The sequence below is a fragment of the Podarcis raffonei genome, chromosome 2 (genome assembly GCF_027172205.1).
Source record: "Podarcis raffonei isolate rPodRaf1 chromosome 2, rPodRaf1.pri, whole genome shotgun sequence".
NCBI classification, from domain to species: Eukaryota; Metazoa; Chordata; class Lepidosauria; order Squamata; family Lacertidae; genus Podarcis; species Podarcis raffonei.
In genome coordinates this window covers 34372873-34399158 of record NC_070603.1, presented here as the reverse complement: position 1 = coordinate 34399158, position 26286 = coordinate 34372873, and the positions used below count along the sequence as shown (strand labels likewise).

The following is a 26286-nucleotide window of genomic DNA, read 5'->3' as shown; positions in this document are numbered from 1 at the left end:
GCCTGTTTCTACCAAAAACATAAACTACAACCTACTCTTATTCCAAGGGAGGGTTAATCGGCAGCAGTCCTAAAACCAGGTGGTTAATGTTTGGTTGAACTGAAGTACTAAATGGGCTTCTCTCAAAGCATTGCAGGCTCCCATACAGCCTCTCAGTTATTCAATGAGACAGCTCTTTTCTCACTGGCACACACCAGGAAGTTTGTATGTTTCTCTTTACTAAGATGAAATGTGAAAACATAAAACGTGTATACTCTTTTCTCTCACTGCCAGTATCTTTTCTGGGCTCAGGTCTTGCTGCGTGTGTGCCCCCCCCCCCAATTTGCAGAAGGATAACAGATGTAAACCTATGATGAAGGGTTCATTACCAGTGATGCCATTATCTCCTGTATGTGAAACTAGTTACAGGAACTTGATGAAAAATGCTGATTGCATTGTGCTATTACAAATGCTCCATCTGCACAAGCATATCCCCTTCCTCTATGCTGTTCTGGAAGTCCTCACACCCAAACCCCAAGCCAGTGTCAAGGAGAGAAGGAGGGGCGGCCCCTTTGTGCAAGGCTTCTGCTGGCTCCTGCCCTCAGAGGCTAATGAAGGACTTAGTAGTAAGCATAGTATGTTGGACATATGTATTGTTTTAATACAGACATGACAAGTTCTCAAAGGCTGTGACTACAGGTGTATTTTTGCAGCAACTTCAAGAATGTAATGCTTAATGTAGCTAGCTAGAAGTTCTGCTCTCTTAGACTGTCCTATAGAATACTGACCCACGCACACATCCTCTAACCAGGCGTTAAAGAATGCGTTTCAGTCAGGCAGAAATACGCAGGAGTGCATCAGGGACAGGGAGGGTGGGGAGTTGGTAAGGAAGATGTGGCTTGGAGAGAGTTTGAAAAGCCTGATAAAGAGGCCTGGAGGCTGCATTTGGGCCCTTGTCCTGAGGTTGCCCATGCCTGTCCTAAAGCCTTCCTTGTAGGTATTTCATTCCAGACAGTAGTACAAAAATACAGTAGGATTGCGCAAAGCTACTATGCTAGATTGTAAATAATGTAATACACTACAAAGTACTTTACACGCACCACTACCTGTGCAGAAAACTTAAGGCATTCTAGGCAGAGTTCACCCAATTTGTAGTACCCTGAAAGATAACAAAGGCAAGGAGGTTAATCTGGACCCTACTTCTCCAGTGAGGTGCATTATGTGAGTGAAGCACGAGGAGGGAAAACAAATGGGTAGCAGCTCTTGTGCGCAGTTAAACCCACACAGAGGTTGTCTATATGTCACCTGTTCCTTCGGTCTGCCACGCTCTCCTCTTTAAAGGGATCTGTCTCGGAAGCACGTCACAACATGGATATCCCTGCCCTTCCTCACTCCTGGGTCTCTTTTTGAACAAATGGGCCGGCCAGGGAAGAGTGCTTCGGAAGATGTGGCCTGAAGCTGGAGGGTTCCCCACCAGAACCTTATATCCTGTTGAGCTTTGCTGAGGTACAGTATCCACTGGGTGCTGCTTGCCCCCTTCAGTGGCACTGCAGCTGGAAATCCTGACATGCTGAGCTCGGAGCCTGGCTAAGGCAGACTCTGAGAAGGTGCTGTAAGTTCTCGGCAGCCCTAAGCTGGTTCTTGAGGCGAGTGTTGCTACCTTTTCCATGGGATGGCTTTTCTGCCCCTTCTTCTTCTTCTTGCAAATTCTCCTCTGAGTCTCCTCTAAGCTGGTCTCAAGATGGCACACATCCTCCATCAGCTTTAGGACCCTGTCAAAGCCGTCCAGGAGATGGTTGACTGCGGATGGCAGGTGCTCCAGGTAAAAGTCTACATTGCAAGGATCAGGGATGGGGCTCTCAGGAAGCACCAGCTCTTCAGAGCTGAAGGAAGAAATGGTTGCGGTAGCACAGTGAAAGTTTGTGCCCGGAGAAGGAAGGCGAGAAGGTTTGGAGTTTCCAGAAGAGTGGGAAATCAGGGAGTCCATCCCTTCAAATTTCACCTTGTGGCGAAACTGAAAGGCAAAGAGGTCTAATTCAGCCATCATGGGGACAAGCTAGGCTGCCATTCTTTATATAGATTGTGCTGTGAGGTATAGAGAAAGGTCTCAAAACTGATTCTGAAATCAAGCTTACAGGATTATCATACTCAAGTCTATTTAGAGGACAACAGCTCATGCAAAAAAGACATTCAGATGGTCATCACATTTATGTAAACAGCTGTTTACAGCTGGGAAGCTGCTATGCATTAATAGTTCAACCCTGTGAAGCTGCCTTCATGTGGCTTGTATTGAAAGTTACCACCACATCGTAAGTGGTGATAGGGCAAGCATAGAATAGCACCACAGAGCAGCCACATTCTCACTTTCCATCTCTTGCCCTTGAGACAGGACTGTGTGGAAGAGTGCTGTATTCCCCATTCCCTTTTTCTTTCTTTTCTCCCCACCCACCACCTCTGTTGCTTTGGGTGCTTTATCTCGCTTACCTCTTTGGTTTTGCTGAGTCCTAGCCACAGCTTCAACCTTTTCACCAAAAACTCAATCATCTCGTAATCCTGAGGCTCAATAGCTGGATGGTAGATCTCAGAATGGACAGTACGGTAACTGTTAAGGACAGAGGCACAAAGGAAGCTCTGCACCATCCAGAGCACGCCAGCTCCAAAGCTTAGGATGTATGTTGTCCCCAGGATAGGGGAAACTTGCATCAAAGACTGGAGTAAAGTCATCTTCCCACAGAGAGTGGAAAGCAGAGCTGAAAAGGCACACGGGAGTGTCCTGAACTCTTCCACAGTTGAAGAGAAGGCCTGACAAAAAGGTTGTGGAGATTTATATATATATATATGGTAGGATCAGTGTTCCCCTCCTCCCCCTATTTTGGGGTGGGCAGGAGAAACCTTAGAATAGCATGCATCATTTCCCCATGCACTGACTTCTCATTCTCCCTCACCCCATTCTTTTTATAACCTACTAAACAGCCACACTTGGCACAGATGAGAAGGAAGAAGAGGAAGATGAGTTTGATAGCCACTAGCTCCCTCAAGGCATGCTGGAGGGTTTTCCCAAACACAGACCATCTCCGGACAAAGCGCAGCTGTTGCACCATCTAGAAAGAAAAAGAAGAAGAAGCTAGTTCAGAGACTTGCCTCTTTGAAGGGAAGAAGCTGTTGAGAACACTTTCTCTGTTCCCTTATCACAGGAAGAGAGCCAAGGAATATTATCGCAAGGCTACATCAAGATAACAAACAGCAGCCATCATCACAACCATATGCATCGGTCAAGGGAAGCAGCTCTAATGCTTGGTGTCACAGTCCAATAAATGAGAATCTCAAAGGGAAGATTCTCAAAACTAGAGAAGTCGTTTTAGCTAATAAGGCCTGGCTGTTGGTTTGGAATATAAATGTTGAGTGTCACATCAGTGATAGGAGTGAAAATATTGTGGGTACAGCCACCTGAGTTTCTTGTATATGTGAAGGACCTAAGGAAGTTGGCTGCTTCAATTTAAGGACATAAAGGCTTCTTTTGGACAAACAGCAATACTGTTTGTTGGAAATTCCCACCCACGGAAATTCTCAGCTCCCCTGCTGTCTTTCCTGCTGACTTCACAGCCGAAGCTTTGGGCAGCCTTTATTTATCTGCTCTGTGTGTTCCTTCATTGTTCATTAAGGAAACAAGAGGCAGCAACAAAGCTCTAATTCGAATACATCCAAGCTTGGATGGAGCAGATGGGTCTCCCTGTGCAGATTCATTAGGCAGCACATGGAAAGGAATGGCACCAAGATTATCCCTCGGTAGCAGCTTCAATGACAATTATAAGGTCATTACAGCATCATTTAAGAGGCACGTTAACAAGAACCTATGCATCATTGTGATTGTTAATAGATCTGGCTCGGTGCTTTCCAAAACAGACATTTTGCTATGCACGAAGGGGACCATTTTAATAAATATTCTCTTTTATAAGAGATGGAAGATGTATTCTGAAATTGTTAACCAAGTGGTTGTGGCCAAGAGGAGAGAAGGATGTGTCACAGTGAAGGGAAAATACATGGTCATGCTTGCTCAGGTTTCAAAATTCAAACAAAGGCTGCAATCAGTGGCACTGTTTGTGGGTGACCTCTGGGGCCCAATTCTCAGCTCTCTGCAGTGAGCTTTATATCTCCTTTTTCCTTTCCCTGTTTTATTTATTTATTTATTTATTAACAATATTTTTACTTTGCTTGCAGGGAGGCATCCATGCCTATAAATTGTTATGTGCTAATTTGTGTTGATCTGTATCTGAAATCTTTTATGTACCTCGCAATTTTCCTGGCTACCATCCTGGAAATAGTGATTTCTGGGATTGTCCTGCTGACTTAAAAAGGGACAACATTAGGCTCTACATTACAGGACTGCAGCCAGAGTTGCCAACCAGTCTGTCTGGTTTGGGGGAGAAAATTAACCATTTCGTCTATCTATATGAAGCCAACTCCCAACTTTCCATTTCACATTATGAGGAAACAGAACCCAAAATGGAGCTATGTAGTGAACGAGCAGATTCAATTCTCAATAAGCAGGGACAGCTTAATCCCCATATTAAAACCATTTTGTGGCGGGGGGTCCCTCCCACACATTTAGAAATAAAGAAATTGGTTGTATTTTTGCAGTAGCAGGTCTGATAGAACAGTGTGTTGTTGCCTTAGATTGCTATTAACAGTTTGTGTATATGCTCACTGTCCCTAAACTCTGGGAGAAATAAAGAGGACAGTCACATCATACAGATCATCTTCACCAGCTTCACCAAATTCTGGTTCATTTCCAGGCTATGTTCAAAGTGCTGGTCATTAACCTTTGACTTTTGGTTAATGGGAACACATAACTGGGGTTTCTCTATTATCACATCTCAGCCATGGAACAGCCTGCTCTAGAATATCTATTGGCTTCCTCCCAAAGAACATTTCATTCCAAACTAAACTAACTTTGGCTGGCTGGCTGTTTTATGGTGCGTTCTGCCTGACTTCCACTTTAAAAATATTTTATTGATATTATCATTATCATTTATTAAAGATAATAATAATATAAGATACATAAAACAAGCATAAAATATACAGGCAACCCCCTTTTGTGTGGGGATTGTGTTCCAAGTCATTGTGTGCAATGGAGGAATGCATACAAGCCAATCCCAGCTTCTGTTTGGATCCCAGAATGTCCTATTATTGGCCTGGCCCTCTGGTGCGAGTTCAGAGTGCCGGACCAAAAGATGCTAGCTCTAGTACAAGTCAGCTCTGGCACGACCCTGCTGACAAGCACCAGAGCCCCTCCTGACATCCTGATTTGGGGCACAAAAATGTTGGAGGGTATGCATTCATGTGTGTGCCGGATGGAGATGGCCTTGGGAAGATTTCTGTTCCCCCTCTGCTCTTCCTCACCTTCAGCATGGTGATCGTCAGCAGCAGGGCGCAGAGGATGGCTTCTATGCGAGCCAGCACTGCCACTTCGTAAAAGCTGGTGAAAGCCTGACAGTGCTTCTGGGAATGCAGCAAGCGTGCCTTTGCTAAATGGTTGTTGGTAAAGTGCAAGGCAGCAACAGTGATGGAAATCAGGGCCAGGAGCAGCCGGAAGCGACTGTAGTTCTGCCACAGGCATGGCGCCTTTTCCGGAGGTGTGAAGGACAGCTTTGGTAGGACAAAAGCTCCACTGAAGAGAAGCAGGCTTATCTGCAGCAGAGAAGGAAAAGCCACAGGTTTGGTTTTTTTCTAAATTGTTGGATTCCTTGCCTCCAGATAAGCCGGAAGTTGCTGTCATGGCCCAAAGTGACTGGATCCAGTATAGTAATACATCTTTGAATCCTAACAAGGTTAGTGCCAGGCTATCTGAGATACCACCTCCTCCCATATGAACCTACCCATAAGATTTTTATCTTCTTCCGAGACCCCTTTTTATGCCTAAATTGACTGAGGAATCCCATTTTTTGCCATCTTAAAGAGAAGGTTGGCGTCCATCAGGTATGAGTTGTAGGACACCTATAGAATATATTAGGTATTTGTTTAGAACAGTTTCCCAAACCTGGAGCTCCAGCTGTTTTTGGACTACAATTCCCACCACCCCTGACCACTGGTCCTACTAGCTAGGGATTATGGGAGTTGTAGTCCAAAAACAGCTGGGGACCCAAGTTTGGGAAACACTAGTTTGGAAGGTATTGAAGGCCCGGTTCTATGAGTATGTGTGACATAGTAGTCAATGTGATATACTAGGATTGGGGAGATTTAAGTTCAAATCATTGCTCAGCTGTAAAGCTCACTAAGTGATCTCTCTCAACCTAACCTACCTCACAGGGTTGTTGTGGGAGGAGGAAACCTTGTTGACCCTCCCAACCTCCTTGAAGGAAGGAGATATTATAAATGTAATAAATATATTAAAATAAATAAATAGCGACCCCAAGCCTACAGGAGAGGAAGATGTGATGTGTATGTACTTTTGCCACGCCACACTGTGTCCTGAGTTCCCTTGTGTCAAGAAGTAGCCCCAGAGTGCGCTTTTCAATGCGGCATACCTACCATCATGACAAGGCGAAGGTCCACATTGTCACCTGACTTTAACATTGGGAAGGGGAATATCGACATTGAAGCAATTGCCGGCCTGTCTGACGGAAACTCAAACAGGAGCATCACAGTCACATACAGATTGACATCAGCATTGTACTGAGTGAACTCAACAAGTAGAGCTTTACTCCTGTCATGAAAAGGATGCAGAGGAGAGAGATCTATGAATATCAAGTTGAGGAACAAGCTATAGAGAAATGGTTTTTTTGCTAACAGGTAGAGATTGGATTTTGGAATATGGTGATATAAAACTGGTTAGATTCCCCACCCCTGAAGGGTTTTGACAGACAGGGTCCGGAAACTGAGAGGGAGAGGTTCCTTTTCCCTGAGCGCCACCATCCCAGAGGGAAGATGACAGTATAAACAGTAACATCAGGCATGCTACATATCACACTACTTTACACTTAGGACACATCCACATCCAGTTTCAGACCTGGCTAAGTGTCACGGCTTTCAATTGAGTCCTGAGAACAAGCTAACAACCTCCTTCCCTTGCAAAGCAAGAGCAAAAGCCCAAAAGGGAAATGATTTTGTTTCTATGGGAAGACTTGAGTTTCAAACAAAAACAAAAGTCTTGGGCAGCTTGCCTTTTGTGAGCCCAGTTGCTTGCTTGTAGGTCATGCAATATCCTCTGAGCTTCTGCAGAGGTGTTCCCAAGCTCCTTTGCGCAGCCATCTTTCGCATGGTAAAATCCTGCATGACCCCAGATCCAAAACCTGCCAACAGAACCACATTAAAGGAACATGAATTTAAGAGTGTCAGAATGCCTTGGGAGCAATGTAAGCCTCCTCTCTTTTCTCCTGTGGCCTTTTCTAATTCCCTTTGGAACATCTTCTCCCACATCCTTGCACTTGGAACAGTCAATCCACGCTAAAGTACAGTCAAACTGCAAAGCAATGACCTGACCACATGACGAAGTTAGTGTAATGGGTTTATTTTTTAACATACCTTTGCAAGCAAAGCTTTGGTCATAATTGATGATTAATTATTTAATTTCAATACCACTTAATATATTAAAGAATGTCTCTAAGCAGTGTACAGGAAACTGAAGCAACAACGGACAACTTAAAAGATTGCAAAAACACACAGTTACATATCAAAATGTTACATTAATACAAAGTTGCAAATACATAAAAATCAATATCAAGTCATTTTCCTTCTGACACACACACACCCTCCCTCCGTCTCAGCCTCCAGGTTCTCAGTCCAACAAACTCAGCTCACCCACAAAAGTCTCACAGTGAGAAGAATTCCTGGAAACAGTGGGCATTGCCCTAGTCTCTCACTCTAGACTTGCTTTTCATGGGCAGGCCCAAGATGCATAGTACATCCTCAGGCTGTGTCCTATTCAGTTGCCCTCTCCACACCCAGGTGCAGGTCCAGCAGGTTTTGTTGTTTCCCTAGGCGTCCAAAGGATGGGAAAGGGGACCCCCTCCACCCGCAGCTCTTTCTTCACCCTCTGCCTCTCCTCCTCCTCCTCAATCTTCTTAGATGATGACTGCCCAATCCACAGAGACATTCACATGTGACATTGTCATTCACACAACTGGTTCAACCTGTGGCAGCCTGTCTGGGCGTCAGCACAGATAGACTGAAAGCTGCCACGTGCTGATAGGGGTTGTGAGAAAGGGTCCTCAGAAGAGAAATAAGAAGGAGCTACAAGGGAGAAACCCAGAGGTAAGCATCCCCACATCAATTCATACCTAATAGACGTGTGCTCAGTTGCGTCAGGGCATGCGTTTTTATTTGTATCCCTAGGAGCTTCTGATCTGGACCCAGACAAGTGGCACAGAGGACAGGGGCGGCTGGCAGTACTGAAGTGGTATATCTGAGATGCAATTCCAGGCCGGGGAAGTCCTAGGAGGCACAGAAAAATGTACAGGCAAAGCTTTTTAATTATTATTTTAAAGAATCTCAGATGCCACTTGCTAGATATTATGCCTTTCAATATATACAAGTGATTTTGTACACGCTCACACTCTCCACGTTGGTAAACCAACCTATATTCGCCCTATTTCTCATTTAAAAACCTCTGGCATATGTTTAGGGGTTACCTGAGGGGTTGGCAAGGTTTACCTTGCCTGGGCCAGTTCACTCCAGCGGAGATCCCTCCATGGGCCGGATTGCGCGTGAGCGTAAGTGCGTGCGCCTGTGATTTCTGGGGTCTGTGCAGATGCAATTTCCAGTGTCTGCGCATGTGCAGATGCGATTTTTGGTGCCGCGGAAGCAAGTCCCTGCACTGTGCTGCGCTGGTTTAGCACAGCGTGTGGGGACTCACCAAGCGGGTGGCTTGGTTCAGGGGCGGCTCGTGGGCCAGTTAAAGGGCCCCCATGGGCTGCTTGTGGCCCATGGGCCTTAGGTTGCCTATCCCTGGGTTACCTTATTGCAGTCCCACAAAAGTCCCTCCCACTAATTCAGGTTGAATGTACATGTCACCTTGGGGCTTCTCTCAGATTCCGGTTACATTTCCTTTCCCCTCCCCATCCCAGCTCACTTTCATTTTTGTAGGGCGAATGTTCCCAATTTCCTCTTTTCATTGTTTGTCAAATGTGTCCATTAAACCAAGCCTGACTATGTTAGCTCTTCTGAAGTCTCAACACTGTCTGACATTTTAAAAAAGCAACTTCGTTCCTTTCTTTGTTCATTGTTTTCTTCTTTTGGCCAAACACAATCTCTTACTGCCTGTTTTGTCACTTTACCACCCAAGAGAAAAAGGTGAACACCTAAATCCATCATTTGGCTTCTGGTGGAGCTTTGTAGCTGCAGCTGAGGCACTCCTACTATTGTCAGCTTTGTGTTGCCATAAAGGTATTTCAGTAGCACTGTGTCAATCCATTCCAATGTGTCGGAGTAGCTACAAAATAAGCAAAAGGAGAGAAAAAGGACCAGTGCAGTTCTTTAACCAAGTGGCCTGTTTTTAAAGCAAATCACAGTAAAGAATCCCTTTGCAATCCTAGAATTCTCTGACAATGAAATCCATCCCTGCTACAAAAATGCGGGTGAGACGAAAAAAACTGTTTAATTGCAACTGAACACATACTGGAAAGTTGTTATATGGGAACGAAAATTTCTTGCCACCCCTGTATGATGATTTCACCCATCAATGGACTAAGGAATCCATCTGTGGGTGCAGCCAGCCAGTTCCAGTTTGCCTTTACAAGGAGGTATCTGCCACAGGGATGCGGGTGGCGCTGTGGGTTAAACAACAGAGTCTAGAGCTTGCCGATCAGAAGGTCCGTGGTTCGAATCCCCACAACGGGGTGAGCTCCCGTTGCTCAGTCCCTGCTCCTGCCAACCTAGCAGTTTGAAAGCACGTCAAAGTTCAAGTAGATAAATAGGTACCACTCTGGCGGGAAGGTAAATGGCGTTTCCGTGCACTGCTCTGGTTTCACCAGAAGCGGTTTAGTCATGCTGGCCACATGACCTGGAAGCAGTATGGCAGCTCCCTCGGCCAATAAAGTGAGATGAGCGTCGCAACCCCAGAGTCATCTGTGACTGGACCTAATGGTCAGTGGTCCCTTTACCTTTACCTATCTGCCACAGGACCCAGAGGAACACTGAGAGCAACCTGTGGACTTCCCTTAGCCTTCAACCATCAGGGATTTGAGGATGCTCTGGTCTCTGAAAGTCTTAACATGAACAAGGCTCAGGGTGAAATAACTAGGGCAGGAGTCACTTAATGAACACTGTCCATGGAAGCCATGTGCAAGGGAATTTCCCCCATGCCCCACAAAACTGGCCCAGGAGGGTGTCAGAAGAACCTCAAGAACAATACACAGGCGGGGTAGAGGGGTGATCATTCTGAAATGCTTGCATGGACAGTGTTCAATACAGTGTGACATTAAATTTCCAGATGAATACTGTAATGAATGTTAGTTTTTGGGTGCCACACAATGGTTTTACTGCAACAGAACTAGTACAGCAACCTTCCAGTCAACAATTCAGCGACCCTTCCTTGCTGGAGGCCTTCAAGCACTTGCTGGGTAGAAATCTCTCGGGGATCCTCTATCTTCTCAAATGGAGCAAGGTTTGGACTAGCCAGCCTGACAAGGCCACCTCAGCTCTTATGATCCTATGACTACAAGAAGATGGAAATGCTGCATTGTTTTTCTATTTTATCTCAGCTTGCAGGATGCATTTGCAGCAGGGTTTTGTGTGTGTGTGTGGGGGGGTTAATAGCACTTTTACAATTTGAAGAACATTTTAAAAATGTAAGGTGCTTTGTGTTAGAATGCCTTCAAGCACTTTGGGGAAAAAACAGCACACACTACAGTACAACAACTGCTCTAGTGTGAATATACTCTATGTAGCATCTGGCAACAATGACTGACACAGACAGAAATCTGGCAAGATGGACAAGCAGTTGGGCCACGTCTGATTGTATTTGCAGCTTTGTTCAAAGACAACTTACTTGTTCTTTGACACATTTGACTATTTGGTCATGTGGCGTCTTCCTGAAATATAATTTTTATTATATTTCTCTAGAGATGGTGAGCTGCCTCCTCTGTCCATGTCCCCCCTCTCTCTTTGGAGAGCTCACCTGCGCAGAGAAGTGAAGTTCAGTCCTTTGTCGTTTGTCACAGAGATGGCCTGTTTGACAGCAGCATGCAGGAGGTGGACGTTCTTGTCATGGAAGCATCTCTGGTAATTGATGGTCAGCACAACCAGAAAGAACAGCATATGAGTGAGGCAGTTCTGGAGAGGAGGAGGTGGGAGAAGAAAGCAACGAAAGTGATGGAGCATGAACAGGGATGTCAAGTACTGCCAATAAGAGAGTGATCAAAAACCAGACTGCAAAGAGGCGAAAACCCCAGAAATCGCTAATGTGCATTTATTATTTAATTCAAACATAGAAAGATGTAATGCTTTCCTACTACCTAACACTACCACTCAGTGACAACAACAACAAAATTAAGGTTGCATTACTATTTATTATTATTTATTTAAAACACTTTTATGCCACCCTTAAATTCGATTTCTGTGTCATTTAAAGTACAAAACAATATTGGTCAGATCAGTTCAAATCCAGCTAGGCAGAAATTATCCATAGAATGGAATATCCTATCCTATAAAACCAGTCCAGAACAGCAGCAGAATAACTAACTTCATTGAAGCCCTGGTCCAGCCATATGAACTTGTGCCTGCGCAAGACAAGTCACTAATGTTTAGGTCAATGCCACAATCTTGTTGGGCAAACGTTTTTCAGAGAGTTGAAGGTGCTACACATCAAAGCAGCCTTTGCCATCCTGGTGCCCTCCAGATGTTTGCGGCTACAAACTCCCATCAGCCCTAACCAGCATCCCCATGTAATGCCAGGGCTAGTGGGAGTTGTAGTTCAAAACATCTGGAGGGCTCCAGGCTAGCAAAGGCCAAGTGACATCCAGGATTGTTCTTGAGATGGACAGTTATTTCTTTTGCCCTGTTAATCATCTCTGGTCAAACTGGTTTGGCAGAGCTTAGGGGCACCACAAGAAACCTGCATACCTGTTTGAATCACTGGTGCACTGCCATCCTAACTTTCAACTTCAAATTATAATTGGTCTCCAACCTTAGCTGCCGTTATCAATGAAGTTGAAATTTAAATCTGTTCTGACACCTAGTGGTCAAAGAAAATCCTCACACTTGCAATCTCATTTTTTTCTAATTCACTGATCATCACCAGCTTGTGGGTCAGGGACCAGGCCCGCTGTTTGGTTGTAGCCTGATGTAAACTGAGAACACAAAATACATAATAGACCAAAAACAAATCAATAACCCCCCTGCCACAAACACACTCCTCTTACTTTGATTGCCACTACCTCTGGCCACTGCGAGAACAGGATACAGCACTAGATCTGATCTAGGAGGGGTCTTCCTGTGTCATTAGGTATCTTCTTCCTCTAGCAATCTTTATTCATTGCTCCATTGCTTAGAGCGGCCTCGGTCCAGTATAGCATATCCATCCCCATCATTCTACCCGGACACTGAGGTCCAGCGCCGAGGGCCTTCTGGTGGTTCCCTCACTGCGAGAAGCCAAGTTACAGGGAACCAGGCAGAGGGCCTTCTTGGTAGTGGCACCCGCCCTGTGGAACACCCTCCCACTAGACGTCAAAGAGAACAACAACTACCAGACTTTTAGAAGACATCTGAAGGCAGTTCTGTTTAGGGAAGCTTTTAAGGTTTGATGCGTTACTGTATTTTAATATTTTGTTGGAAGCTGCCCAGAGTGGCTGGGGAATTATTATTATTATTATTATTATTATTATTATTATTATTATTATTATTATTATTATTATTATTATTATTATTATTATTATTATTATTATTATTATTATTATTATTATTATTCCTCATTGCTTAGAGCCTAACTGAATGTTAAATCAATTGCATCATTCTTCTTTCCCACCTCCATCATTTGTGCGGTTCCTCAAACCACCCATTCCAACATTTTGCACAAGGGAAGAAGTCACTTACCCACATCAACCCTTTGAGAGCTCGGACTTTCTTGGCCTCTTCCTTGGCCTGCAGCAGCCCATAACCACAGGGCACGCGCACCTTCCCAACTCGTTCGGGCATCTGCTTCACCAAGGGCTTCTCCACCAGCCCATCAGCTTCACTCTCCACTGGCTTGCTGATGAGAGCGGCATGCAGAGCCCCAAAGAGCACCTGAGAGAGCAGGTATATTCTCAAAGGCATTGCCGGAGGGACAGAGGAAACTGTCTTCTGCCAAGTCAGCCCATTTAGTTAAGCACTGCCAACACTAATTGGTGCCAGCTTGCCAGGGTTGCACCCCAAACGTCCGCCTACCAAGAGTCTTTCAATCCCTGGAGATGCCAGGGATTCCAAGTACAGAAAGTGTTAATTCAATACACAAAGCTGTTCTTTCAAGATTTCATTGGCCTTCTCTCTAGACTTATGACTTGATATCATGGCACTTCTTGACGCTGATCAAGAATATACTTCATGGGCAGCCTTTTTGCTGATTTATTCTTTTAAAATCACTAACCTTTTATTAGCAGGCCTGTTGTACAAATAGCCCTTACTTTGGTTTAGAGGGAAGGTAAAGGTAAAGGGACCCCTGCCTGTTAAGTCCAGTCGTGGCTGACTCTGGGGTTGTGGCGCTCATCTCGCTTTATTGGCCGAGGGAGACGGCGTACAGCTTCCGGGTCATGTGGCCAGCATGACTAAGCCGCTTCTGGCAAACCAGAGCAGCGTTTACCTTCCCGCCGGAGCGGTACCTATTTATCTACTTGCACTTTGATGTGCTTTCGAACTGCTAGGTTGGCAGGAGCAGGGAGCTCACCCCGTCGCGGGGATTCGAACCGCCGACCTTCTGATCGGCAAGTCCTAGGCTCTGTGGTTTAACCCACAGCGCCACCACATTAAATTGAAAAGTCATTAGATTTCCCATAACTGGTATCTGTATCCTCTCCACCAGGGGAGTCAGGAACATATAGAATGGGAAAGAGACTGTTAAATGCACATCCTTCCCTGTGCCACTGCTCAATCTAGGAATCATCTCATTAAAAAGAAAGCATTAAAACATTAAATCACAGATCTCCCACATCATGCATAGTTTGGTAACTGTGTCTTAAAAGAACTTAACGGATTACAGGCTGGTTACAGAGTTGTTTCCAAAATGCCTCTTCCCTGTTGTGGTTTAAACATTATCTATACAGTGGTACCTTGGTTCCCAAACGTCCAAAACCTAGAAGTGTTCCAGTTTTCAAACATCTTTCAGAAGCCGAACGTCCGATGTGGCTATCGGCTATTGTTTCCGGGGCACCTGCACCAATCAGAAGCTGTGCCTTGGTTTTCGAACATTTCGGAAGTCAAATGGACTTCCGGAATGGATTAAGTTTGGCGCTTTTGTTTTTGCTATTTATTTTGCATTTTTGTTTTTGAGGCTTTTTAGGTTAATTTGGTTTTGTGACTGGGTGGAACCCAGTTCAGCTACTGATTGATTGATTGATTGATTGATTGTGTCACTGCAGAAATGGATAAAAGCCCCTCATCCAAACAATGACCATCATCAGTGCAGGTAAGAGTTTTTTAAAAAAATTAATTTTAATCATCTACAATACTGTCTTATTTATTTTACAGTACAGTACATTGATTATTGCTTTCATTTTATGGATCAATGGTCTCGTTAGATAGTAAAATTCATGTTAAGTTGCTGTTTTAGGGGTTGTTTTTAAAAGTCTGGAATGGATTAATCTGTTTTGCATTACTTTCTATGGGAAAGCATGCCTTGGTTTTGGAACACTTTGGCTTTGGAACAGACTTCCGGAATGGATTAAGTTTGAGAACCAAGGTACCACTATATATATATAGCAGGTGTGACCGTTGAGAAAATTCCAGCAGTGCCAATGAATTTTGTTATGCTCTTACCTTCATTGGCTCCAAAAAGATGAAAGATGTGGCGAAAGCAAAGGCAGAGGAGATCAGCCACATCAAGGCAGTGTGGTCAAGGAAGGAGGAGCCATATAAGATATTGATGGAGAAACAGCCAGCAAGCAGCAAGAAGATGGCTATGTAGATAGCTGGGAGCATCCTGGCAGGGAAGAGCCATTCCTGAGGTCTTCGGGGCAGCCCTAAAATGAAGACAACCAAGCACCTGGAGTTACATCCCTTTTATTTGGAAGAATCCCAGGATCCTTCCTCTTCTCAAGAGCTATGATTTCATCTGTATGAAAGCAGCCATGGGCATTTCTATCTCTTTTAGGTGAACACGGCATTCATCTATTATATCAATCCATCCGAGCAGGGCAAAATTACCCTTGCCCCAAGTACTTCTAAGCCCTGTATCACCTCCTCCTAACCAGAAAATGCACCTTGCCCCATTTAAGAAAGCAATCTCATCCTCAATGCCTCATGGTCCATAAGAGGACATCACTCAAGTGAGACCATATTCATTCTGCATTTCCACTTTAAAGTGTCCAATTTATTTATTTTTTAAAAAGAAACAAATAATATTCCAAAACAATGTATGTAGCATAAACACACAGTGTCCAACAGTATTAACGCCAGTGTGTTCCCAACAAAATAAATTCAAAACAATAAAATCATGTAAAATCACAAAAGAGAAAACAATAATATACTACTTTGGGAAAGCATATACAGTTGTACCTTGGTTGTCGAACTTAATCCGTTCCGGGAGTCTGTTCAACTCCTGGAACTGTTTGAAAACCAAAGCGTGCCTTCCGATTGGCTGCACGTGCTTCCTGCACTCAATTGGAAGCCACGTCGGATGTTCGGCTTCCGAAAAATGTTTGCAAACCGGAGCACTCACTTTCGGGTTTGCAGCTTTCGGGAGCCAAAACATTCAAGTACCAAGGCATTCGAGAACCAAGGTACGACTGTATGAATACAGAAACTCAAAGCAACCTCCTACAGCCATTTATCTGCTTTTTACTTTAACAGTATGCATAAATAAAATTGTTTTCGCTGAAAGATATTATGGAAAGGGGCAGATGATCTTCTCTGAGGAGAGTATTCCAAAGTCTAGATGCAACAACAGAAAGGGTTAAGTTGTCAGGGGTAAAATTTGACCAGGATCAAATGCTGCAACATCCTATCCTTTGTCAGCCCTTAAGAGTGCCATGAAAATGGCATGTCTTTTTGTTGCACAGGAGTCCAGGCATTATCTTCACCTGGTCAATGAATTATGTGAAAAGAAAAACAGACTCTGTTTCTTCCCCCCACCACCCCTGCATTAGTGTAAAGGTAAAGGGACCCCTGACCATTAGGTCCAGTCGTGCCCAACTCTGGGGTTGCGGCGCTCATCTCGCTTTATTGGCCGAGGGAGCCGGCGTACAGCTTCCGGGTCATGTGGCCAGCATGACTAAGCCGCTTCTGGCGAACCAGAGCAGCGCACGGAAACGCGGTTTACCTTCCCGCTGGAGCGGTACCTATTTATCTACTTGCATTTTGATGTGCTTTCAAACTGCTAGGTTGGTAGGAGCAGGGACCGAGCAACGGGAGCTCACCCTGTCGCGGGGATTCGAACCACCGACCTTCTGATTGGCAAGTCCTAGGCTCTGTGGTTTAACCCACAGCACCACCTGCGTCCCATCCTGCATTAGTTAATCCAGAATAATTACTATGTCCCAACTCAGAATAAAATTCTGATTCTGCCTTTAAACAACTGTGCAAAAGGTGGGAGAAGCCATTTAGCTGCCTTGATCATATGTACAAAAGAGAAATTAAAGTGTGCTAAGGGAAATCTAATCTATGTTACGTCATGTTACAGGTGCCCCCTGTCCCAGCACTGAGGCTCCCATAATACAAGTCTATGAGGACATATCCCATTAGTGTTCACACATACCAATCCGGGTAGAAAGCGAGGAAACAGTAGCAGGAGGAAGTTCCAGGTCAGAAAAGAAAGCGCTGCCAATATTGGTCATAGCAGAGACGTAAGAGAACGACTTCCGTAGTAAGCCCCAGCTGCTTCCATGCTGCACAATCCCATCGGACCAGCCACTACTAGAACTTTCCATTCTGCCAGCCAAGGGAACAAAAGAAGAATGTGCCAGAATTAGAGGCAAAGGATGTGTCTCAGCCACCAGGGAAGGTACAACAACACATAGGAGCCATTTCAGAAGGGGGGGGGGCTACAGGCAGCTCACAGGCTGGCACAGACATGTCTAATTTTCACGCTAATGCAGGCTTGCTGCTATTGCACCAGGATGAGTCTGAACTTAGGGTTGAATAATATGTGTAATATAATATAATATAATATAATATAATATAATATAATAATGATGATATATAGAGTTTTAATTCTATAAACGATCAGATCGTGAAGCTGAGGCTCCAATACTTTGGCCACCTCATGAGAAGAGAAGACTCCCTGGAAAAGACCCTGATGTTGGGAAAGATGGAGGGCACAAGGAGAAGGGGACGACGGAGGACGAGATGGTTGGATAGTGTTCTCGAAGCTACCAGCATGAGTTTGACCAAACTGCGGGAGGCAGTGGAAGACAGGAGAGCCTGGCGTGCTCTGGTCCATGGGGTCACGAAGAGTCGGACACGACTAAACGACTAAACAACAACAATTCTATCAATGTTTCCCTGTTGTTTAATTATTATTTTCTGGTTTGGGTGGTTTTTATTTGGTGGTATAAATAAATATATAATAATACTTTAAATATATTATTTTTTAATAATAATAATAATAAGGCTTAGCTTGTTCAGACCTCACTTTGAGATACACTGTGCTTGGGGTGCAGTTACATGCAATCTAAGTGCAGCAGAATCAGTTTGAACACAGCCTCTTTGCCTAGAAAAGCAATGCCTCAAACCACTTTCACCACATATTTGTCTGTTTCCATTAACCAAAATATGCTTTTTTAACTGAAAACAACCCAAATGAGAATGAATGACTATATTTATGTGTATAACTCAATTGATCGAGATATTAATTATTACGAGTTTGGGCTGTCCATCCATTTACTGTCTTAAAGGCCTTGTTCCCTCCGCCCCTGCGAGCCCCCATCTCTTGAGTTGAATGGCTGCTCAAGGCAGCAGCAGTCCAGGCAACATACCCATCATAGATGAGATCTGCTTCAACTTGAGGTGAAAACCGGCCACTGTCAGATGTGACACAGTCAGAGATGTTCTCCTGAGTTCTGTCAACAGCACAGTTGAGCAAACCTTCTGCTATGGGGACAATAAGAAAAACTGAAGTTATAAAGTAGGCCCTACTGCTAAGCCTTCATGCAGCTAAGCTTGCTTTTCACCTTCCCAACCCCATTTCTGAAGCCAATTCTCTCGCCTATTTTGCAGCCCTGCTTTGCACCCCACTTTCCACCTTCATCCCTATGTCCATTCCTCCTACCGCACAGTACAACTACTAAGCACCTTTTTCATTACAAATCCTCCAATGGGGGGGTCTGCGTGATGACAGCCTTACATTTTTATGTATAGAGGAAGAAGTAACTCATTATGAGGGAGGCCAACTTTCAAAGTTCCTTTTCAGAATCAAAATAGCATAAAAAGCAAACAAACAAGTGTACCCTAAACCAGCTAGAAATTGCTTTCACTTATGATTGGCCCAAATTTATCAGTAGAAGGATGCAGTGCAATCCTACACATGTTTACTCAACAGCGAGCCCTGCTGTGTTCAGTGGGACCTAGTCCCCTAGTGAGTATTACTTAGGATTGCAGCCTAGGTTTGGTTCATTTTTTCACCACTGCCAAACTTTTACTCATAAACAGGAGCGAATCTATGTGTGAGAGAGATTGAGTGCAAGGGAGACATAGTAGGGAAAATGTGGTAGGAGATTACCAGAGTGATGGCCACAGCTCGACCTCCTACTGTCCTCAGAATCTCTGAATGAAAAGGACAGGGGGTCATCATCAGAACTGGACATGGAGTCAATTCCCAACTTTGCCATTGCCTTCTTCCTCTTGAGAATCCGACTTCCATTCATCAGGGGGTCAGAGTTCAAAAGGTCAGGAATATCAAAGATGCTGTTGCATGAAGGCCATTCATTGGCAGCCCTGCAGATTTTTGAAAAGGCACCTGAATAAGGTCAGAACCTTGGCCAGTAGGAAGCTCACACCTTGTTTAACTAGTTGAGGATTTCACATCCCTGACCATTGCCCCTTCTGGCTGGGGTTGATGAGAGAGCCAGCAACCAACATCATCCATAGAGAACTGGGTTGGGGAAGACTGTTCTAGAGTGAGAAAAAATTATTGTGCCTCAAGAGTCTGCTCAGACAAACCTACCAAAGCGAGGATGCTACTGTAGCTAAGTGATTGGATATGCCAGCAAAAATCCAAGGTTCCACTCAACTAAGAAGGTTGCTGGATAGCTGTAAGCAAAGTCATAATTTCTCAGGGTTGTTTTGTGGCTAACTCACCACTAAGGGCCAAACTAAATGTGAGATTTATTATATGCTTTGTCCCAATGCGTGCGCACCCACCCACATGAGATGAAGCAACATCATGGGAGAGCTGTTTCTAGGACCAAGGTGAAACTGTCATTCTCCCTTGCTATTTTTGCTATTGCCATGCAGTATTGTAACAATACCTGTCGTTGCCTATGAAGTTCTTCTGGTTGGAAACTGGTTTTCTACTAAAGAGGGATTCCTGTAAAGGACAAAATAAAACAAATAAAAATGGTCAAATGGGAGGAAAATACCAAGTATGGATGCCACATAAAACCAAGAAATGTAAACCTCAAAGGAACCTTCATCCTGATTACCATTCAGGGTATATAAGTAAACTAATCTCTCTGCTACTATGTCATATTGAACGGAAGTCAAACTGAGGGTGACTAGATGAAATAGATGACAGGGCACCACCTTTTATAGTTATGTAGAACATAAAATAAAGGTGGATACTGTTTTTCTTTACTCCTGCAAATGTATCACATGACCTGAAGAATTTATTCCAGCAAAGCAGCTCTTTTAAGATGGAAGTGGCTGACAAAGGCATCACAACAAAGAATTTTATTTTGTAAAAAGAAGAAGAAGAAGCTTTGAAAATGCAGTATGTTTTCTAGATATCCTTGGTAGCCAAATTCCTTGCAGTGGGATGAGGAGGTGGGAGTTTAAACCAGGAAATCCAAACCTCTCCTCAACTACAAGCTCACTAGCTGGTCTTAGGTAAGCCACAGTTTCTCAGACTCAGCTCCTGCATTTGCAACATGGGGGTGATGATGATGTTGATGATGATGATAAGAAACAAGCAACCAAACTACCTCACAGGGTTCTTGTAAAGACAATCAAGATAATATATGCATAGCACTTTGAACATTATATATTGATATAAATGCTTTTTAAAACAATAGCTCAAGCCTGGGGAGGTTGCTGGTTGGTTACAGGATCTCATGCAAGTTCAGCATTTGGCTGTTCCATATAACACTGTGGAAATTCTTTCTATTGCCACTATGAGGCCCACAGAATAGCTCTACTCACACTGCCCACAGAACCCATATCCACAATGGACTCCATTCTTCCAGGGACAGATAAGAAGGAGGAGCTACCCAAGTTAGAGCAGTCAAGAGACACATCCATCTCCACAGTCTGGCAGTCCTGAGCAGGCGGGTCAGGATCTTCTATTACAATCTGTTGGACAGAGGGGACATGTTCACACACCCTAACCAAACATTCAGTGGGGTCCTTGTCCTGCTGCCACGGACTTGAAAGGCTGGTGCTCCACTCAGCACTTGCTTGGCAATTTCTAATTCATTTCACAATGTAAAGGGAACGATTCATGACTCAGTGGTCCCTTCCATCTCTAACATTCTATAGCATTTGTATTCTTCCCATTCTTATCAGTTATGTCTGTTTTTGTGGCTTTCCTTCCTCGGTTCCTGGTTAGCTTTCTCTCCATGTTGCCTTTATGATTGAAGGAGGTACCTTACTGCGTGTTTTCCGGAAGAGAAAACTGAAGAGTAGTTGTATTGGGTAAACCACGACTGCTGCAGTTATTCCAACCACCATGCTCTCTGCAGTCAAAGAAATCTGTCTTCCAACAGGATAGCTGCAGGGGGGGGGGGGGAATGTAGATTTAGCCATTTAGCCAGAACCTAGAGTAAGTGAGCAATGATCTGAATAGTGTCATGTTTTATGTGGACTCCTTTCTGAGGGCACAGTTTTTAGACCACACACACAAACATGATATCCATGCATCAGATGGTTAGAGCTCAAAAGGAGCCATCTGATTATAACAATACAGCTAAAGCATCTCACTCTCCTCTCCCCCAGGCATCCTGGGAACTGTAGTTTGTTAAGATGCTGGGAACTGTAGCTCTTCGAGCTCTTTGGCCATAGGTCTAACAACAACAACAACAACAATTTATTATTTATACCCTGCCCATCTGGCTGGGTTTCCCCAGCCACTCTGGGCAGATTCCAACAAAATACACTGGTACCTCGGGTTAAGAACTTAATTTGTTCTGGAGGTCCGTTCTTAACCTGAAACTGTTCATAACCTGAGGTACCACTTTAGCTAATGGGGCCTCCTGCTGCTGTCACGCCGCCACCGTGCGATTTCTGTTCTCATCCTGAAGCAAAGTTATTAACCCGAGGTACTATTTCTGGGTTAGTGAAGTCTGTAACCTGAAGCATCTGTAACCTAAGTGTCTGTAACCCGAGGTACCACTGTACTAAAATACAATAATTCATCGAATAGTAAAAGCTTCCCTAAACAGGGATTCCTTCAGATGTCTTCTAAAAGTCATATAGTTGTTAATTTCTTTGACATCTGGTGGGAGGGCATTCCAGAGGGCGGGTGCCACTACCGAGAAGGCCCTCTGCCTGGTTCCCTGTAACTTGGCTTCCCCCAGTGAGGGAACCGCCAGAAGGCCCTCGGCGCTGGACCTCAGTGTTGGGGCAGAACGATGGGGGTAGAGACGCTCCTTCAAGTATACTGGGCCGAGGCCATCCCCCACCCCATGATTTGGGGGGAAGAAAGAGTCATGTGTTTTAAATGGATGGTGTGTCAGTAACATTCCACTGAGCTCATCCTTCCTTTCTGCTTGCACCTGTTGCGCATTCCCTCCCTTGCTCCCCGATATGCTCACCTGTGGCCCTTAACTCCAACTGCACCATACCAGACGGCGCACGTAGCTAGGAAGAGCTGAACCATGAGCAGGCAGCAAGTGAGCCTCTGTACCCGGGTAAAGCGGCTGTTAGGAGGACGGCTCCAAACAGAAAGCCAGATGTGCCAGTCGGAAAATCCAAGGTGCATCTGTGCAGGGAAAATTCGGGAAAAGCATCTCAGTTCCTGTGGACCTGTAAACAATAACAGAAACCAAATTCACTGCCTCCTAGTTGCTGCCGACAGCATCTCTTTATGCTGAACCATCCTTATTTCCTCTAGCCAGCATCACCACTGTCATTTAACTACTGGACTTGTCACTAATTTTGGGCACCTGTTGCCTTGTCAGTGGTGCACAAAACTTTTCATATATGAAAAATTGAAGAATATCATGCAAAATGTCACAGTGTTTTTCACAGAAACATCCCCCCCCCGACCTTTTTCATTTACTCAGGCCTTTGGTAATTAAATAGGCCCCTATGGTGGTGCCCATCCTTTAATAGATTGGTTAGGACTTGTCCTTATTAATATGTTATTGGATGAGCATTTTGTGTATTTTTGCATTCATTGTTTTAACTTTTCCAGTTTTAATTGTTTTATCTGCAGCATTTTATCCTGTTAAATCATTCTAAGAGTCCCCCCCTTTTGTATAAAGTGACCAACAAAATTAATAAACAATAAAAACACAAATAATAATAAAAACATTTCAGTTCCGCAAAACCCACATTTTTTATTTTATTTTGTGAGGGAAAGGAAAGTTTGGCTGGGATTAAAGCCCCCACCCAGGCTCTAGGGACAAGAATAGCTTCTGAGGCAGGCTGAGGTCTAGCGATAAAGAGGCCACAAGTCACCATGTGATTGATGAATAGATGCAACAGACTGAGAAAGAGGAAGTAATTTAATTACAAGGAAACTCAGATGGGAGGGATTTGAGGAAGTCAACCAAGATGTTTAAAAGGTTGGATTTGTGAAGAATTAAGTTTGTTGTTATTCAAATTCAAATTCAAAATCCTTTATTAGGCATAGCACACCACACATTAACAAACAAACATCATATACAGACTGTATAAAATACGGGTTCAGCGAACACAATTTATCCCAGTCCTATTCTTAACTCCAAAAAATAAATCAATATACATAGATAATATAATACAACACAGCAACATTACTAAAACCACTAAAGTCTCTTTATCATGGCCCATTAAAAACCACTAAGTCTCTTTATCATGGCCCATTCTTTCTTCATGGACAGCACTTAAAAATTCAGCCGCTATTAAAGTAATTTGATCGTCGCTGTCCGCCAGCAGGTCCTGAACAGTTGGTTGTGTAAAAATCTGTCTATTAAATTTTAGGGCCTCAAATAATTGTCTTCTGGCATAACTGCCAAAATCACAGGAAAAGAATATATGCTCTAGAGTATCAGGTTCCTGTTTTCTGCATTTGCAGAGACGCTCTAATTCTGGGATAGCTAAGTATCTTCCTCTCACTACCACCGAGGGAAACACCGAGGGAAATCTGGCCAGCATAAACAGCCTACACGATTCATGTTTCTTCAGATTTGTCATGTATCCCTTTTGGAAATCTCTACACAAAGGGAGATTTAAGTGGATAGGAGAGCAGGTGCTATGCTTTGCAACCTCAAGCATGGTGAGAACACTTTTTTCTGTGAGAGTCTTCCTGATGATTTCCCATGTATCTTTGGGATCAGAGATTTCAAAGTCAGTTAAAGTGAGCCCTATCGAATCCAGTTTTCTCCTACAAATCAATGATAGATTGTAGATTGCACTATCACTTAAAAGATCGTAAAGTAGAGAATTAGGGGATAGGGCTCTATAATGGAGGAAGATCCAATATTTCAAGGTCCTCAGCCATGCTCTTACTGATAAAGGCAATATTCCCAGCTCACAACATATTGTTTCATATTTTACAGAGTTTGCAAGTCCTAATAATGACCTCAGAAGGGATGCGTGAAATTTATCCAACCTCCTGAGGTCACCTGAAATCCACACTGGTGTGCCGTATAGAAGTTGGGCACAAAGTTTCATGTCAATCACTTGCAATACAGCTGGAATAAATCTGTTTCCTACTGGAGAAAAAAAATAGGGGACTTCCGGGTTAGCGCGATCGACTAATGGCGGATTCCCTCCGAGCTCCAGAGGGAATCGGCTCCGCAGGATCGGGTCTTGCCGCTGCGGCGAAGCGGGGACCCTTAAAAATCACAGGCGGTGAAGCCTGTGAGCGTGGTGACTCGGCGGGCACCATTTGCGCTCCCCCAAGCTGCGAAGGAGCCTTTTTAAAGGCTCCGGAACAGGGAAGGGGTGAGCGGCGCGGTGCTGAGAGTAGACTGCTTCTTCTGTGGAGTGAAGCCGCATTGCCATTGTCGGAGAGCGCTGACTTCTTCTTGTGAGCAATCGGACTGTAAAGTAACAACCCGTGAGTAATACGGAAATTGGATCTTTAAAGAATTTTTATGAATTAAGCACGATTGGGGAAGGCTTAAACAGGAAGTCCGCCTCCCCGTCTTGTAAATAATTTAAAGTAAAGGACCTGCTAACTAGGGTCGAGAGAACTCTCTTTTTTTTGGTTAAGGATTTTAATTTCACGGTTTGGCAGTATAAGAAATCTTATTGGAAGATAAAGAACAAATTTTGAGAGCTGAAGTGTCACCCCCCCGGACCCGGGAGCGCCCTGCGAGAGAGCCTGTTGATGAGGTATTGAAGAGTTTGACAGCTGTCAAATTAGCTGTCAAGACGGAAAAAGAGAACTTTGTTTTTCTTGTTTCTGCTGGTTACAATTTGGAAATACTTGATACAATTTGAAAATAAGGAAGAGCTGATACAAACTAACTTGACTTTTGGATTTGAGCTGAAAGGAATATTAAGGAACCAAAATCCCTCTAGAGGGGGTTTTGGGACATTACAAGAATGGCTGGAGGAAGGAAAATCCAGATGGAATTGGACAGAGCATTTGTTCTCTTGGGAAAGATACAAGGCCAACTTGATGTTTTGGCTACAAGTGTTACAACTCTGGAGTTAACAGTAAACAACATCATTGAGTTTGATAAAGATTTGAATCAGGAAGCCTATTCAACTGGGCAAACAGAGAATCTCGAGAGCTTTGAGAATTTGGAGAAGGAGACAGATGTTGTTTTTGAAGAAAAAGAAGAAGGAGCTGTAATTCTGCAGGTCTCAAAGGAGAGCTTGAGGCCTGACATGATGACAACAAAGGAAGATAAAAATTTGATGTGGAAAGTCTGGCCTGAATTGGAGACTGAAAAATGGAAAGATCTTATGTGGAGATCTGAAGACCCAAGGATTATAAATTTGATTGTGGAAGTCGGAGCTTTTGGGACATTTGGTTTTGAAAGGAGTAAGAAACAAGATTTGGAGTACCCCATAGGCTCCACTTTTAAGTATGGAGGCCTGGCTGGAAGAAACATGGATCCTGTTGGACCGGAGCCTCTCCGAGATTTGGTGTTCAATATTAAGGACTATCAAAAAGACCGGCAGAGAGGAACTGAGAGAGAATTAAGAACCTCGGATATGAGATCTCCAGGCTGATAGTAGATTGAGACTGATGGATATTTGTTGGGGACTGAAACCGGGAAAGGGGGGGGGTGGAGTTTGGGAATCCAAAGGGGACATAATTATAATTTGTTCTGTTTTTATTCTGTTTTGTTATTGGTATGAAAATTGGGAAATTCGTGGAAGGGAATATTGGTAGATCTTAGAAAAATGTTTTAAGAATGAGTATTGATGTATAAGTATTGATGTTTAAGTTTGGATAAGGCAAAATTGGTTTTTAAAATGAACTAAATTAAATGAAAATAAGGTTAGCAAAAATAAATTGAGGAAATGGATTAAAAAGAAAAGGTAAAATAATAGTATGTTAAAATAAATTATTAAGTTAAGGTTGAGAAATAAGTAGTAAGGATTTGCTGAGCTAACAATTTAAATTGGAATACAAGAAGGGGAGGTGTGAGGAGGTCAGAGAAATAAGGTAAAAGAAAATAAGTAATGGAAATTTTATGTCTTTTTATTTTTGTATGTTGGTTATTTTTCGTTTATTTTTGTTTTTGTTTTATTATTGAAAATGCTAATAAACATTTATTTTTTAAAAAAATAATAGGATTTAATATGGTGGGCTGTCACTTTGGCCTTAACTATTGCAGCACATATATATGTATTCCAATTCATATTATT

General features: G+C 43.7%; 2 protein-coding genes across 3 annotated transcripts in view; both read right to left on the bottom strand.

The window, feature by feature from the left end:
* Window positions 1-794: 794 nt before the first annotated feature.
* LOC128407446 (polycystin-1-like) lies at window positions 795-6709 on the bottom strand. The gene is made up of 5 exons (XM_053375819.1): window positions 6508-6709; window positions 5380-5667; window positions 2946-3080; window positions 2464-2781; window positions 795-1993 (listed from the first exon to the last, which is right to left on the bottom strand). Exons 1-5 carry the CDS (start codon window positions 6616-6618, stop codon window positions 1274-1276), a joined length of 1572 nt encoding a protein of 523 aa, XP_053231794.1. The 5' UTR covers window positions 6619-6709; the 3' UTR covers window positions 795-1273.
* A 317-nt stretch (window positions 6710-7026) lies between these two features.
* LOC128407445 (polycystin-1-like) overlaps window positions 7027-26286 on the bottom strand; it is a 63976-nt gene continuing 44716 nt past the window's right edge. For both annotated transcript variants that reach the window (XM_053375817.1, XM_053375818.1), the window contains exons 30-42: window positions 22068-22278; window positions 20902-21025; window positions 20458-20607; window positions 19569-19627; window positions 18821-19035; window positions 18078-18192; window positions 16859-17031; window positions 14923-15125; window positions 13006-13197; window positions 11093-11247; window positions 9276-9406; window positions 8256-8409; window positions 7027-7268 (exon numbers count right to left, since the gene is read on the bottom strand). In XM_053375817.1, the coding sequence (XP_053231792.1) occupies window positions 7028-7268; window positions 8256-8409; window positions 9276-9406; window positions 11093-11247; window positions 13006-13197; window positions 14923-15125; window positions 16859-17031; window positions 18078-18192; window positions 18821-19035; window positions 19569-19627; window positions 20458-20607; window positions 20902-21025; window positions 22068-22278 (2123 nt within the window). In that variant the 3' untranslated portion in view covers window position 7027. The remainder of the gene's footprint in view (window positions 7269-8255; window positions 8410-9275; window positions 9407-11092; window positions 11248-13005; window positions 13198-14922; window positions 15126-16858; window positions 17032-18077; window positions 18193-18820; window positions 19036-19568; window positions 19628-20457; window positions 20608-20901; window positions 21026-22067; window positions 22279-26286) is intronic.

Coding starts and splice junctions, on each gene's coding strand:
- LOC128407446 (XM_053375819.1), bottom strand. CDS start 6,618: ATGCTCCTGTTTGAGTTTCCGTCAGACAGGCCGGCAATTGCTTCAATG. Junction 5,668..6,507: donor ACCTTCGCCTTGTCATGATG/GTAGGTATGCCG, acceptor TCTCTGCTGCAG/ATAAGCCTGCTTCTCTTCAG. Junction 1,994..2,463: donor GACTCAGCAAAACCAAAGAG/GTAAGCGAGATA, acceptor TTTGCCTTTCAG/TTTCGCCACAAGGTGAAATT.